The 16,122-nt window shown below is 39.0% G+C and overlaps 1 protein-coding gene across 2 annotated transcripts; it reads right to left on the bottom strand.

Annotated features, from left to right (window-relative positions):
* Positions 1-956: 956 nt before the first annotated feature.
* HIGD1C (HIG1 hypoxia inducible domain family member 1C) lies at positions 957-15,815 on the bottom strand. 2 transcript variants are annotated; one of them, XM_032492860.1, is made up of 4 exons: positions 15,298-15,815; positions 14,471-14,573; positions 10,051-10,185; positions 957-1,371 (listed from the first exon to the last, which is right to left on the bottom strand). In XM_032492860.1, the coding sequence occupies exons 2-4, from the start codon at positions 14,562-14,564 to the stop codon at positions 1,307-1,309; spliced, it is 294 nt and encodes a 97-aa protein (XP_032348751.1). In that variant the 5' UTR covers positions 14,565-14,573; positions 15,298-15,815; the 3' UTR covers positions 957-1,306. The 2 variants fall into 2 exon arrangements, with proteins under 2 accessions (XP_032348751.1, XP_006192478.1); XM_006192416.2 differs by lacking the exon at positions 15,298-15,815 and having other exon boundaries at positions 14,471-14,707.
* Between the last annotated feature and the right edge of the window lie 307 nt (positions 15,816-16,122).

Raw genomic sequence — 16,122 nt, 5'->3', positions numbered from 1 at the left:
GCTAATGTCTAGAATGTGGATGTTTTCAGATATTCCTACATCTTTCTCTTCCCCAAATACTAGACTTCACCTTCCTGTCAGAGTATCCCTCTGCTACAGGAAACATCAGGGAAGAGTAAATCAGCACCACAGACCATCTGATAGTGTGTTTTTCATTTTAGTTCAGTAAATATATATATATATATACACACACACACACACACACATACACACATATATATATGAATACATAGTAAATATGTATGTTTATATATATACATATATGTATATGTGTATATATATGTTTGTTTGTTTATGTATGTATGTATGTATGTATGTATGTATGTATGTATGTATATGAATACACACATTTTTTGGTTTTCTTTCCCAGGCCTGGGGTCTTAGAAAGTAAATCTGAGTCATAACAGTTCTGACTTCCACAAAATCTAGTTAAGTTTTTTGAAACCCTAGGGCAATTACAGAGGAGTTTACACAGGCGAATTTAGCATTCAATGTTTTGTTTCTTGTTGTTTTCTACAGTGTTATACCAGATTAGCGGTAGCATATCTGGACTAAATCCTTTCACCCCCACAATATTGCCATCTGGAGGAAAAGGGATTTTTTAACAACTTACCTTTGTGCCCCTAGAAATGCTTTCAAGAAGTATAAAAATGAATACATAGATATTTAAATGTTACACATTTATGTTTGTGGTAAAATAGTCAAGTTTCTGTATAAGAGTGCAGCACACAGTGGTGAACCAAAATTAAGTAATAACACGACCATTCTCCTCTGATACAATTGTTGCCCATTCTAAAATCAAGTCTATGAAAGCCTTAATTACCTAGTCCTATTTGGGAAGAATTAAGCAATGAATTTAGTTTAATATGGATATAGAAAATTTAATAAACATTTCATATGGAAATAAATGTCTTCTGTAGCCACTATATAACTCCAATTTTCAGATTGATTTGGCATAATATAGATTATTTTCTACCACTAACTAGAAAATAAACATTTTATTTTATTTTATTTTATTGAAGTACAGTCAGTTACAATGTGTCAATTTCTGGTGTACAGCACAGAAAATAAACATTTTAAAAGTCAGAAAATCATGTCCTAGGTTCTGAAAGACATCAATAAGGATATTTTTTGAGTTGATAATTTATGATTGTTGATTTGGAAATCAGTTTTTTAAACAATTGATACTCTACAAGGCTATGAGAATTCTGTCTGAAACGTCTGCAGTATAATTTGCTATGTATTGAAAATTCATTCTTCATAATAGTTTTTAGAAGGCTTCTTGTCTTTCTATTTATAGGTAGTTTCATTTTTTGGACACATTGAAGAATCGAGGTCTGATGTAATCCTTATACATAGAATAGAGAACACCTAGAAGCAAAAAGATGTGTATCAATAGAGTACCCATGGGAAACAAACACTAAATTTCTTCACTTGCATTTTTCTGAAACTAACCCACAATTTAAAAACAGACAACAAACACCTTCCATCTTATTAATTTTTGGCTTGAATCACAGAAGTGACTCCAGGGGGAAAAAAAATCTAAGGGCCCTTTAAGATCAGTATAAATCTGAATATATGATGTTACTATGCCAAGCTAAAGTTTGAATTTTAAAATATTGTTGAAAAAAGAAAGTGGGAAGATTTGGGTAGATGTTGAGATTAAAAACCAATAGGCATCTCAACATAGCAAACATCTATTCAGTGTCTACTTGTGCTCAGTATCCTGAAGAAAACAAAGGTGATGGATCCCACCCCTGCTTCTAGGGATTTGCGGTCCAGTGGGTAAATTAGCTATGAGTTTAGGCAGATGAGACAGATGTATGTCTTCCCCAAGGATGAGTTCCTAGGGTTATGCAGAAAGGGGGAAGTGGCCAAGGAAAACAGCCTGCGGAACAGAGGAGCTGCTTCAGTGAACTCCAGGATGTCAGCAAACATTCACACCCAAAGCAAGTTAAGGAGTCACCGATTTAAACTACAACTCATCCCACTCCTCATTCTTATCAATTACTAAGGCATCAGAAATCTAGTAGATTGTCTATACTAAACCTGTACTTCATTTTCCTTCTGCTTTCTTTCAGACACTGCTTATTAATACCTACAGCATAAAGGGTCAGTAAGGTTGTTGTTTTCATCTCAGTTTGATGGCAAAATGAGGCAGTGTCTGCATAATTTGCTAATGAAATAGTACTGTAACAAAGATAGATAAAATTCAAGCCCTCCAAAATTGAAACTTGAATCGTTGGCGGTATCTACTGAAATAACATTCTCAGATTCAGAGAGAATTACGGGACCCATTTCCCTGTGCTTACGAAGCACAGATCATTATGACCTCTGGCCTGCCTCTTAAATGTGGGTGTTCCTTGGAGTTCTGATCTCAACTCTTTTCTCACCTCATTCATACCTGTTGCTTCACTGGTAAGCAAATGAGATCTCTTTTCTGAGTGTGAGAACCACATATATTATATGTGACATTTCCACATCCCATAGGTAGGTGGTCTCCAAACTTTTAAATTGTGTTTAAGTAAATATGTTGAGCATGACCCCAACATGTGCATTTATTTTTAAACCATATAAATGTACTATGGTCAGTCTATGTATTAGTAAAGCTTTTTTGTTTTTAATATAAAAATATTTTCTTCCCACATCCCCATGGGTCTCCTTATACATCTCTTGGGTATGAGTACTCTAATTGGGAGACATTTAGCATAAGCACCTTAGTCAGTATAATATAAAATTAAGAGTTTAGGCTCTGGAGTAGATTGCCCACGTGACTGTGAACAGGTGACTTTTCCTCTCTAAGCCTTGGTTTCCTCATCTGTAGAATGGGGTAATAACAATACCTATGTCACAGAGTATTGTTTAATAAAGACTCTGTCTGATCATGAAGGCTTTGGATCATACCTGAATTCATGCTAATGAGGTGACTCACGGTGGGCTCCTAGATAGCTTCAGGATGTGGCTAGTCATCCCAGAAGACCAACCATGTGGTCAGAGGGTTCTTAGACCTCCAGGGAGGGGAGCAGGACTGGAGATTGAGTTCAGTCATTTGGCCAATGAACAGTCAGTCATGTTGTTATGTATAATGAAGCCCCAGTAAACCTTGAAGCTCAGTGGAGCTTATGGTTGGTAAACACATGGATGTGCTGGGATGGTGACATGCCCTGAATGCACAGGGAGAAGCTTTTGAGTTTGGGACCCTCTCAGACCTTACCCTATATGTCTCGTTATTTGGCTGATTTGTATATTTTACAATGAAGCTATAATTGTGAGTATAGTGCTTTCCTGAGTTCCGTAAGTTCTGCTAGTGAAATATCAAACCTGAGGGAGTCTTGGGAAACCCTAAATTTGCAGCCAGTTGGTCAGAAGTGCAGGTGGCCTGGGGACCTCCAACAGCTGGTGTCTGAAAAAAGGGAAGTCCTTTTGGGAACCATATCCTGAAACCTGGGGCATCTGATGTGAGCTCCCTGTGGTTAACATCAGTATGCAGTTGTCCCGCAGCATACCAGGTGGTGTCAAAATAGGTATTTAATAAGATTAAATGAGATGATGATGTATAAAGCAGTCAGTGACTTGCACATTGTAAGCACTCATTAAGTGTTAGCTATTTTTGTTTTGTGCAATATGCACTCTTCCTCTCATCAAACCTTTTCTGTCTTCTTCATTTGTTATATTAGTGAAAGGCAAACCTTTTGTCTGGTTGCCCAAACCAGAAACCTAGGAATCACCCTTGATTCTTCCTTCCTTCCTTTTCCCATTCCCTTAGTTGCTGAGTCCTTAATATTTCTAGAATCTGTCTCTTCCCCTCTGTTGCCATTGCCACTGCCTTAAGTCAGATCCAATTCATCATCTAACTACCTTCTGCCTTTTTTTCTCCCCTCCTTTGCAAATCATCTCTAATCATTTTCTTTTTTCTCTTAACACTTTTCATGGTGATATATATATGCAAATAGTAATGGTATGTACAATAGGAAATAGTATACACAAATAGGAAAATAGTACATAAAACTTAAATGATCACATTAACAGACAGTTGTAGAGTGAACACCTGTAATTATGAGTCAAGATACAGAATATTACAGGCATCCTAGAAGCCTCCCAGGTTTTACTTTCTATCCATATCCCCTTCTCTTTTTCACAGGTAACCACTGTTCTGAATTTTATGGTAATGGTTTTCCTCGCCGTTATAGTGTGATTGTTTAGTATCCCGAAACAGTTTCATATTGCCTGTTTCTGATCTTTCTGAAAATCAGGCATCTCTCTAAATTGCCATTCTGCCTTCATTACTCCCCTGTTTAAACCCTTCACTGGCTCACTTCATTTTGTTACTCCTCAGGACATAATCATATAAACCCATTGGGGATTTATTTTATATCAGTTTAGCTAAGCTGTAACTATGTTTTCCAGAATTCCCTTCCCTACATAGTTCTGGGTTAGCTTGGCCACGAGGGACATTTTGCTTGAGATCTGAAGGGGAACGTTGAAGGAGCAGCTGCCATTTTTTTTTGCGCTTGGAAGGCTTGGTCCAGGGCGCCAGGTGCTGTTACAGCTTGTGCATGTTGTTGATCTGCTGGCTCACCTTGCTGTTGTTGGCAGCAGTCAGGCCCACAGATCCTTCAGCTCCTTCTGGAGCTCCTCCATTAGCTTCTCTGGCTGCTAGGCCAGGTGTGGAGTAGCTCCGTGATGGACGGTGCCAGCTTTTCCTAGAGGTCATGCCATGATCAAGGTTGGAGTCAGCCAGCCTCTGACTCAAGTTTCCATCTGTCTTTGTGGGTTCCAGCTCATCCCTGTGGATACCAGTTAATTTGTTCGTCCCAACGGCTGCCTTGTTAACTTCAGGTGCCAGGATAAGAAACATAACCAATAGTCTAACACCGACTGTTTAACCAGCTCTCAAAATTGCTTGTCATATCTCTATAATAAATTCCTTTTCATATGTCACTACTAGTAGTTTTGTGTCTCTAATTAAATCCTGACTGATCCAGAATTTGCTATAAGAAGCTTCCAGAGGAACATAACCATGAGGATAGGTTCTCTGAATTGGTTCCAGGTTATCTGGAATTGGTTCTCTAATCTGACTAGATTTAAAGATATTAATGGCCTTTTTTTTCCCTAGTGACAAAGCATATGCTAGCAGTCCATGGCATGCAGTAGCAAAACATTTACAAATTACCACCTCTTAGATACCCTTAATCAGGTGCCTATAGAAAGCAAAGCTTTGGGTGGGCAAGTATTTACTGCTGTAGAATATTTAGTGGAAATAAGGACTATAAGGTTGGTTACTTCCAAGCGTGCTGGAGAACCTGGGAAAACAGTAAGAGGGGCCCATGGCTTTTAATTCCCAGCTCAAGGGCTTGTGAGGGACCTGAAAGCTTTATGGCTCTCCAAAAAGAAACTCTTATCTCCTGTAGCCATGAGACTGATATTTTTGAAAAATATACACAGGGACTAATCCTGTGAATGACTAATCACAGCACAAATTCCCAGCCTCACAACACCTCTTATGTTAACGTTAAGGCATTGCTTTGGAAGGAGTGGGACTCTGAAAATTGGGATGGGGACATATGGGCAGATTTCAGTAAAACTAGGTCCTTGAGCCCCTATATTTCATTGGGACTCCTTTGCCAGTAGAAACAGTCCTTCTATCCCTGTCCGAGAATGACTGAAACTTGGACCAAAGGTCATCTCCACTAAATGCAGTTGAACTACTAGGACCTCTTGGTGTAATTCCACATAGAGCAGTGATTCTTCTTTACTGATGCAGTTTTGTTCTCAAAGGAAGTCTTGCAATGTCTGGGGACATTTTTGGTTGTCACAGTGGGGGTGACTGGGTACTGTTGGCATCTAGTGAGTTGAGGCCAGGGATGCTGTTAAGCATCCTATAATGCATAGGACAGTCCTCCACAGCAAAGAATAATCCAGTCCGAAGTGTCAATAGTGCTGAGATTGAGAAACTTTGCCATCAAGGAAGGTAGCCAAAGGCTTAGGGAGACTAGAATGTTAGAGTGGATTTATCCTGCTTGCTCACCCCCTAAATATATCTACTTTCTTCTGCAATGCTGTGAGAAATACATTTGTGAAGGGAGCCCTGGCATCCTTGCAGAGTTCTCTGGTGACCATTTTCGAAGCCAGAAATGACAGAAGGAACTTCTGGGCTCCCTGAATTCAGTGAGGCCGATGAGATTGTGCGATGGCAGGGATCAAGCAGAAGCATTTAGTTGGCAAGAGATGGAAAGCATGGGCAGCAAAGCCTAAGCAGCAATCAGAATAATCTAAGCCACAGAGATCTTTGGCATTGGCTAGTTGATTATGGTGTACCTAGAGTTGAAAGTGGTGGGCAGCGTATAAGCAGAAAAAGTCTAGGTTTGGCAAACAGAAGTTTGACTTGAATCATCATAATAGACAGCCATAGCCCCTCAACCAATTCCCAAATTTGAGTCAATTCACAGACCCAAAGTCCCTAGAATAAACGAGAGGGCAGATCTCCTTAAGGGAAGACCCTGTTACACAGCCCAAAATGCAAGTACTATAAATCTTCCTTGTAACCTTCCCCAAAGGGACTTCTGACTATTTATCACAGTGCCTGTGTAAGAGGAAGGGGAAATAATCACATTTGTGGGACACTGTTAAATATTGGTTCTGAAATGATACTAATGTTTTGGAGAATGTGTGTTCTACCAGTCAAAGTAGGAGTTAATGGAGGCCAGGTGGTCAGTGGAGTTTTGCTGTGGGTCTGTTTAGCAGTTGGCTGGTAGGTCCCAGAACCCACCCTATGTTATTTCCCCAGTTTTGGAATGGACATGCTTAGCAACTGTCAGAATTCTCTCACATTGGTTCCCTGAGCTGTGGAGTAAAGGCTTTTCTTGTAGGGAAAGCCAAACGTAAACTATTCTAAATGCTTCTATCTACCAAAGCAATACTGCATTCCCAGAGGGATTGTCAAGATTAGGGCCACTATCAAGGACTTTAAAGGTGCCAGGGTGCTGATTCCTATCACATCTTCATTCAGTTTGCCTCTCTGGCCAAAGGACAGATGGATCTTGGAGAATGATAATGGATTTCTATTAATGTCATCAGGTGCTCGGTCTAATTGCAGTAGCTGTACAATTGTGATTTCATTGCTACAGCAAATCAATATAATTTTTGCTATTTGGTTTGCAGCTGTTAATCTTGTTGATTGATTTTTTCTGTATAGTTTTTAGTAAAGACCATCAGAAACAATTTGCTTTCATCTGGCAGGGCCAGCAGTATACATTCAGTGTCCAGTCTCAGCACTGTGGAAACGCTCTAGCCTTATGCCATGATCTAGTCTGCAGGGACCTTGATCATCTCTCCATTCCACAGGACATCACATTAGTCCACTACAGTGATCTGATCTGACTATCAAGGGGAAATTGAGTTGCTACTAATGGTAGGGTAAGGAGGAGTGTGTCTGGAGTGCATACCTTCTGGAGCATTTCTTAGTACTTTTATGTCCTGTGATAAAAGAAGGTGAAAAATTATACCCAATTCAGGCAGGATGGTTAATGACCCAGATCATTTAAGAATGAAGGTTTGGGTCAACACACCAGTCAAATAAGCATGAATAGCCAAGGAGTTTGCCTGAAGGCAAGGGAAGGATGAAATGGCCAGTGGAAAAACAGTTCTAATGCCAGCCAGCCATGACCACCTGACCAGCTGCAGAAACAAAGACTGTGACAGTTATGCATATTTCTTCCTTATTTTGATATGAACACACTTGTGTACACATCCACCCATTTGTTTCCTACTTGCAACTTCCATTTACCTACCAAGTATTAATAGTAGTTAAATTTATATCTCAGGATTTAAGTTACAGGATATCAAAGGGAAATGCGACTCAGCTCAAAGACGAATCAATGTTACCCAAAGATGGACAAAGGGATTTTGTATCCTCTTTTGGGAGAGAATTAACATGTTTTTGGTTATACGAAGGATGGTTGATTTTGCCATTTGAAGGTAAGTATATCGAAAGAGGTATATATGGATGCCAGGTTGACAAGGGATGGACAGTGATGGATTGATACTGTGTCAGCTTAGCTAAACTGTAACTAGGTTTTCCAGAATTCTTTTCCTCTTATTCCTTGAGCAGTTGCACAAGAGACATTTTGCATGAGAGTTAGAAGGCAGAAGTGAAGGAGCAGCCAAATTCTTTTTACTCATGGAAGGCTCTGTTGCAGCATATTTTTGCTTATCTGCTGGCCCGTATTGTTGGCATGGGGCAGCAATCAGGAGTGCAGCTACTGTGGCTCCTGCTGAATTTCCTCTTTCAGCTTCTCTGACTCCTTGGCCAGGTCCATGTTTAGCTCCAGGATGAAGGGCATCAGCTTTTTCTGTGTCACTCCCGTTATCAAGTTTGGAGGTTCTAGACCATCCTGTGTGTTCCAGCTCATCCTTGCGGGTTCTAGAGTTTTCTTGCTTCTCTCACTTTGCATGTATTTTTTTTCTAATGGCTTGCCCTGCCCACTTCCGGTCCCAGATCCTGGTACATAAGCAAAAGCCTCACAATTACATAAGCCCAAATACCTATAATAAGTCTCATATATAATTGCTGCTAGTTCTGCAGACTCATCAAACACTGATTGATTCACGTACTCTACCAAGCTATGCAGAGTTCCACTAACATGCCATGCATCTATGCCTTTGTTTTTCCCTCTGACTTCCTCCTCTGCTTAGTTAATTCCTTCACATTCTTGGCTCATCATATGGTTTGCATCCTTAGAGAAGCTTCCCCTGGACTCTCAGCCCTGGTTAAATGCCCCTCGTTTCTACTTGTGCTTCCAAGCTTGTGCTTGTGTTGTCTCTGTTGTAGTACCTATGACTTTACATTGTCTTCCTCTGCCCTTGGTCTCTCTCTCTAAGGAGACTAAACTATTTGAGTGGAGGGACTGAGCCTTACTTTTATATCTCTGGGCCATGACAGTGCCTCACACATAGCATGTGCTCAACAAATGTTTGCTGAATGACGGAAATGAGGGCTGTTGGTTCATAGTAAAATTTCTTCTTGTCTTTTGTTCAAGACTCGTATATCACAGCTCATAGTAATAAGATAATTACCATAAAACTCACCATCTGCAAGCCCCACACCCATCATCCCATAATCCTAGACCTACTCTTAGGCTGATTCTACTCACACAACGTGCCGGGGAGCTGAGAACATTGTGACTTGCTCTCATTTTAGCTGTTGATATAATCTGAATTAACCAGATAATTTTATACCAGTTCTTTGGATTTGACTATGTAAGTATTGCTTAATGTATAGACTAATAAAAAAATGCCTATTGCTCAAATTTGGAATAAAAGAAGAACAAGGATATTGAGATTGGTGGGCTCTAAGAATGTTTTCTTCCCAGTTAAACTATTTTAATAATTATATTTGCTGTTCAGATAGGCTGGGAACTATACTACTGCTCTTAGCTGAGCAGCAAAGGCTAGCTTCTATAACCACTGCTTTTAGCTGAGGTATAGAGGGTACAAACTATCACTGCTCCTTTTACTATAGGGGATAACAGAATCTATAACTTAGTTCCCTACTGGGTTTTTCTTTTTTTTTTTAATTGAAGTGTAATTGACATACAGCATTATTGTGTACTCCAGAATGATTCTATATTTGTATGTATTGTGAAAGGATCACCATAAGTCTAGTTAACATACATTACCATACAAAGTTACAGAATATATTTTTCTTGTGATGAGAACTTTTAAGATCTACCCTCCTAGCAACTTTAAAATATGCAGTGCAGCATTATTAACTATAGTCATCATGCTGTACATTACATCCCCATAACTTGTTTTGTAACTGGAAGTTTGTACCTTTAGTCTACTGGGTTTTTTTTTTCAGTGCTTAAAACACCAAGAAATTAAGCCTATAACTGGGCAGCAACCTCAACCAAGTGAAGATCACTGTCTTTCTTACCATTCCTCCTCCATTATATCATCTTGACCCAATACTCATCTTCTACTATGAATGAATGAATGAATAAAAATACTTTCAAAGACAGCTGAACACAAGATACAAATTAGGTAGGTTACCTAGAGTCACAGCTCCTACAACAAATCCTTGGGCAGCAACTCTCATGTGAATAAGATGAATGGACATTTTCTGATCTCTTCTGTATTTTAACTTGTAAAGACCATAGGACACCACAGTCATAAAGCCAGCTATCCCTGTGAATTAAAAAAGTAGGGATTATATAAATTGCAGGCTAAAATTCCCAAGAGTAGAGAGTTGAATAAAAGACTGTCCAAAGGATCAGTGCCTGGAAGATAAGCAGGCAAGACACCAAAGAATACTTCACTCGTGGATTCAATACTTGCGGTTTTGACACTTCCCAGAAAAACCTGAATCATATAGTGTAGTAACTTGTCTAGTAATTTCTAACCTTCCTGAGGCATGACTTCAAATTTATAGGCTGCAAGGCTTTAATCTGAGGCAAGTCACTTACGTAGTGAGTGAACCAACCAAAATCACAGCATCGATAGCTCTTGGGTGTTTGGCTTTACTCCTTCCTCTCTACTTGTTTTCCAATAAGGAGTAAATCTAGTAAAGTGTGAAAAAAAAACCAACTTTAATCTTCTGTGAAAAATGGGAGATGTTAAATTTTAATGAGAGGTGAAAAGGTATGAATATTTGCACAAGAAGTACTTGTGACCCTGGGAAGAACTGTGATTCTAGAAAACTCCAGAAGCCCATACAAATACTTCTGCATTCCCTACAAATGTCAATGGGTGAATAGTCTGCTGTGACAACCCAGGTCCTGTGTAAATGGCTCTAAAACAGAAACTGATCAACTGAATAGAAGGGATTCTAGAAAGCAATTTGAAACCCTGTGAGAACTTCATCCATGCCAAATCAAAATAACCAAACAACAGATAAGAGAATAATTATTTAATAAATACTGTTAGTACAACTTAATGGTAGAGAGAACTAACTTGGATTTGTATCTCACACCAGACCTTACATAAAAATTCTGGATGAGTTAGAATTCAATGTAAAAACAAAACAAAAATGTCAATAACAAAATCTAGAAGAAAACAGGACAGCATATTTCTAACATCTAAAAGGGGGTAAGGCAGACTTAAAAGAAAATGACAAGGACAAAAATGCTATATTTTGACATAAGAATAAAGAAAATGTTTGCATAATAAAAGTATGGGTCTGTGTTTTGGGTCTCTCTTCTGCTCTGTTGATTTATGCGCGTATCCCTTCATCACTACCACACGGTCTTGATTACTGTGTCTATATAATGAGCCTTAATATCAGGTAGGGTGATTCCTCCCACTTAATACTTTTTCTTTCAGAAAAAGATTTTTTTTAGCCATTTAAGGACTTTTGCCTTTCCATGTAAATTTTAGAATAAGGTTGTCTATGTCTACAAAAAACCTTGCTGGGATTTTTGATAAGAATTACACCAAACGTATAGATGAGTTTGGAGGAGACTTGACATCTTTACCACACAGTCTTCCAATCCATGAACACAACAACCTCTACAGTTATTTAGGTCTTCTTTGATTTCTTTTACTAGCATTTTGTACTTTTCAGCACATGGATTCTGTGTATGTTTTGTTAAACTTATACCTAGGCATTTCATTTTCTTTTGACTGATTGTAAATGGTCTTATGTCTTTAATTTTGGTTTTCATACGTTAGTGTATAGAAATGCAATTGATGCTTATGGAGGATAGCAGGTGTTGATGAACTACGTTGGCACATCTATGTCTCTGTGGTGAGTGAGATATACTTATTCCCTCAGAATCCATTTAATAAGTGGGAATAAGAATCAGAGTAAATAATCACATTTGTATATGTATTCTGTAGGCTGATTAACAATAAATGAAACTGAAATAAAAATGACAAATGTTAAAACAGCAAAAAACAAGTAACAGTAAAACAATGACGCTAGGTACATTGAGAAACAGTTTCAATGCTAAAAGCTCTATAAGTTTAGTCAAATTTTCCTAGAAAGGATGCTGGAAATATGTAATAAATGATATTAAACTGAACATGCTTCCTGCCCTGGAAATTCTACTTTGGAGAATATACTCCAAGGAAATAAGCAAAAGAAAATTCAAGAAGTTGACACAAAGATGTTTACGGCTAACCTATGCATGAGGAAAAACTAAACCCAAATGGACCAAACAGAGGAAAAACTACCATAGCTATTAAAAAATTTTAAGTATAGGAACTACTACTATACAGAAATGTACGTATGAAAGGTTAAGTGAAAGAAGCAAAAACAAAAAATCTATCGACACAGAGTTTAAATACATATAATGTACGCACTGATCTTAACAGTGATCATTAAGAGTTCAAGCAATATAAATAAATTCTAATAACAGGAGCTGTTTAAGATAACAAATGAAAATGTTTTGTAAATTATCTGCACAGGACACTCCATCCTGCAGCAGAAAGTACATAGTATTGTTAAAATAACAATAGCTAAACAAACTGTTCAATAATATATATAAATTTTATTATCATTTATTTTTCTAGCAAAACCTTGGCTCTCTTCCCTTATCAAATCAAGGCTCTGTTCTTACTGAAATTTGTTTTGTTTCTTTTAGAGATTAAAGTCAGAACCTTTACTGTTTTCCAAAGTACAGTGTCTCTGTACTTTGTATGTAATTGAATTTAGCTGGAAACACTTTTATCTTTCAACTTTAATCACCCTAAATGTCTCTGGAAAAACAATTTCATTTACAACAGGCACAGTGATTAATCTCTGTTCATTATAATGATCTGTTCAAGTGGCACTGAGTTCTTGAATTGTTTTTCTAGTTAAAAATGCTAAAGATGAATATATCACTATAAAATTATTTGCTTCCATTTCTTGTGCTATTACAAGCTTTAATCAAATTAAGTGAAACTTATAAACACATATTACTATAAAGTAAAATTTTTATTCTTTTTGATATGTGAATAATGACACTTATGAAGTTGCTAGATTTGCAGTGACAATGGAAATATGACTTACCCCTATTTAGAAGGTTTTATGGAGTTTATCACAAACTTGTGTTAAGTTCGATTTAAATAAATTATTTTAATAGTTTCCAGACAAAATAACACAAGGAAAAAGGCATGGCTGAAGTATACAATAACAATGCTTAGAGCAGCTTAAGCATCCAAAAGAGAAGGAAGAGAAAGCTTAGATCTTAAAACACAATACTGGTGCTTAGATTTTTTTTTTTTTTAATGTCCACATACGTACAGTATTTGTTGAAAATATAAACATACTAAATACATGTTGGGAAAGGATAAAGAGGCTAAGACTCCAGATCTAATTATAATGCCACTTCTTCATCTGGAGTTTACTTAACCATCAACCTTAGCATCTGGAATATATTAGGAAGCCAGTAAAAATCCACTGAGCACGAACACCACAAAGTTCATGCTCTCAAGTGTACAGGTAGGCCCAGGCTTTTGCTAAGAGCTTCTTTATTCTGAATTAACTCATAATTCTTTTAATCTTGGATATCTAGCTTCTGGTGTCACAGCACATTAGAAACAAGTTTTTGATGGTATTCAACACTAATGGAAGAAACAGAAAAGTCTATAAACATCGGAAACAAGAACTTAAAGGTTGGAGTTGCTTAGAAGACAGAGAGACATATAAGGCTTCCTCAACTCCAGATGGAATTACATCCCAATAAGCCCACTGTAAATCGAAAATATTCTAAGTCAGAAATTCATTTAATACATCGAAACTACTGGATATTACAGCGTAGCCTAGCCTATTTAAATGTGCTCAGAATACCTTCATTAGCCTGTAGTTGGGCAAGATCACCCAACACAAAGCCTATTCTATAACACAGTGTTGAATATCTCATGCAATTTATTGAATTTTGTACTGAAAATGAAAAACAGAATGGTTGTCTGGGTACAGAGTAATTGTAAGTGCATTGATTATTTACCTTTGTGATGGTGAGGCTGACTGGGAGCTGCGGCTGCCCAGCATCAAAAGAGAGTACCATGCCACATATCACCAGTCCAGGAAGAGATCAAAATTCAAAGTGCAGTTTCCACTGAGTGTGTATCGCTTTCTCATCATTGTAAAGTCAAAGTCATAAACTGAGGAATAGTCCCTAGTAGACTCAGTATAATAAACTGCTGCTGTTGCTGCTGCTGATCCTGTCATCACAGAAAAGTTACCATCCATTCAATCAATCCCATTTAGATTGGCTGGGAATTAGTAATTTTAGATAGACCTCTAATGAAAATGGATTAAATAAAGTAAAATTTGATGCTTCATAATAATAATAGCTTGCATTTATTGGGGATTTGCCATACACTAGAAACTGTTGAAAGTTTGACTCATACTCATGCATAAAAGGGATTAGCTTCAATTATCTGAAAATACTGTTATATGAAATAATTTCAATACTCAGATACTGGGTAGGGCATTATTGTGTTATTACAAACAGCTTTCCAGTATCCAGTCAAGGCTTGTACTTACCTACAGGGACAAAGGGGGAGTCTCTGGATTTCCTGATCAGTCGAGATAACTGGCCTTCGTCCTCATCTGCTGACCACTGGTTATCTGAAGACATTTTTCCTCTCTGGTAACAGCAGGGGATAAATGTGGTTGATGTGATTAATTTGAAAGAATCTGCATCCCTCTCCCAATAAGCTCTTGATTATGTGTTCTTTTGTCTTCATTTGCCTGACATTCCTGCCTGCTCAATTGAAATAAACAGCCATCTTTTCTTCACCCTTTGCAGTGTGGAATCCTTTCATTTGTTTAGAGGTGAAAGAAAACTTTATAAAAAGAGGTAATGATAACCAGATTCCATAAATACAGAATAAAACCACAGATCATAGTTGTGTTACTAAGTCCCCTTTCACTGCTCAGCATTTGAAATCACTGGGTACCTCAGATCTTCCACAAGCAGAACACAGCTTCTTTTACAAAGTATCATTTTAAAAGAACGATGGCAGTGCCAACATAGGCAAAAATACATCCAGATTTACAGGTGACGGGAGAATGATCACTCCAGTTCTGTAGAATATGTAGGGCATTATACGGTCATTGAGATGTTTACCAAACACCTACCGTGTACCAGGTGCTATGCTAGATGATGGAAATAATCCTTGTCTACACAGGTTGAATGAGGAAACTAGCAGGAGCAACTAGAATCACAATCGACGTGCTCTGGCAACACCTGAGTCTGTTATCTGTGTATCCCAGTATTTTCAACCCTCAAAATCCAAATATGATGGCTTCATTCTATCAGTCAGCTCTTATCAGAAAATGTAACCTGGTAAGTGACAGAAGCACAATACCTTTGGCTTACCCCACCACCTGCTGTCTGTCTCCTGGTGTTCCTTGAGCAGGTAGCTGTAGATCAGAACAGGCTTTGGAAGGCCGGGACATACTCACTTGCAACTTCCAATTAACTGATAATAGGAAAGCCCAGAACCCTTCCCTCAAGGGGGAGTGGCCGGCCGGGATTGGCCCCTGCTGGAAATTCACTAGTAGCAGCACAGGGACCACAAACGCTAGGCTTTCAAAAATAACATTCAAGAAAACATTAGGCTTTTAAAGAAGGTGCATTTCCCTCTGCTTTCACAGGGGCGCTTCTAACTCCCCTCTGTGGCTTTGAGTCCGGCTACCTGACTCTGGGGCCTGATATTAAAGAGAAAGTGGGCGCAGCGTTACAACACTGAGTTTTGTGGGTGAGAGTGGGGGAGGGGGATAGCCTTCTGAGGGCCAGAGCCTCGTTGTTTTTTAGGCTATGCGCTTGCGCAAAGGGCACTACCGTGGCCGGGATCCCGGGCTCAGGCGCCACGAGCCTGCCTCGAGTCACCTGACCGTGAGGCCCTTGCACCTGCGCCGCTGTGGAGCCTCGAGCTGCACGTGCGCCCCACGGGGAAGGATGTGACGTCACCGGCCCCGTGGCCAATCCGAGGGCAGGGTGGGCTGGTGCGGGAAGGAGCCTGAGCGTGGTGCTGCCCTGCGCCTGCGCGGGGAGCCTGCGGGTAATCTGGGTTTCTGGGCGGCTGCCGCGTGGATGGTCCCTTCGCTGCTCTTGGGGACAGCGCAGCTCTGGGCCCTTGAGGCCTCAGAGAAGTTCGGACTCGCCGCCTCCTTCTGACTGCGCCACAGCG

This window comes from Camelus ferus, chromosome 12 (genome assembly GCF_009834535.1).
Source record: "Camelus ferus isolate YT-003-E chromosome 12, BCGSAC_Cfer_1.0, whole genome shotgun sequence".
In the NCBI taxonomy this organism is placed as follows: Eukaryota; Metazoa; Chordata; class Mammalia; order Artiodactyla; family Camelidae; genus Camelus; species Camelus ferus.
This window is presented reverse-complemented; position numbering and strand designations above follow the sequence as displayed.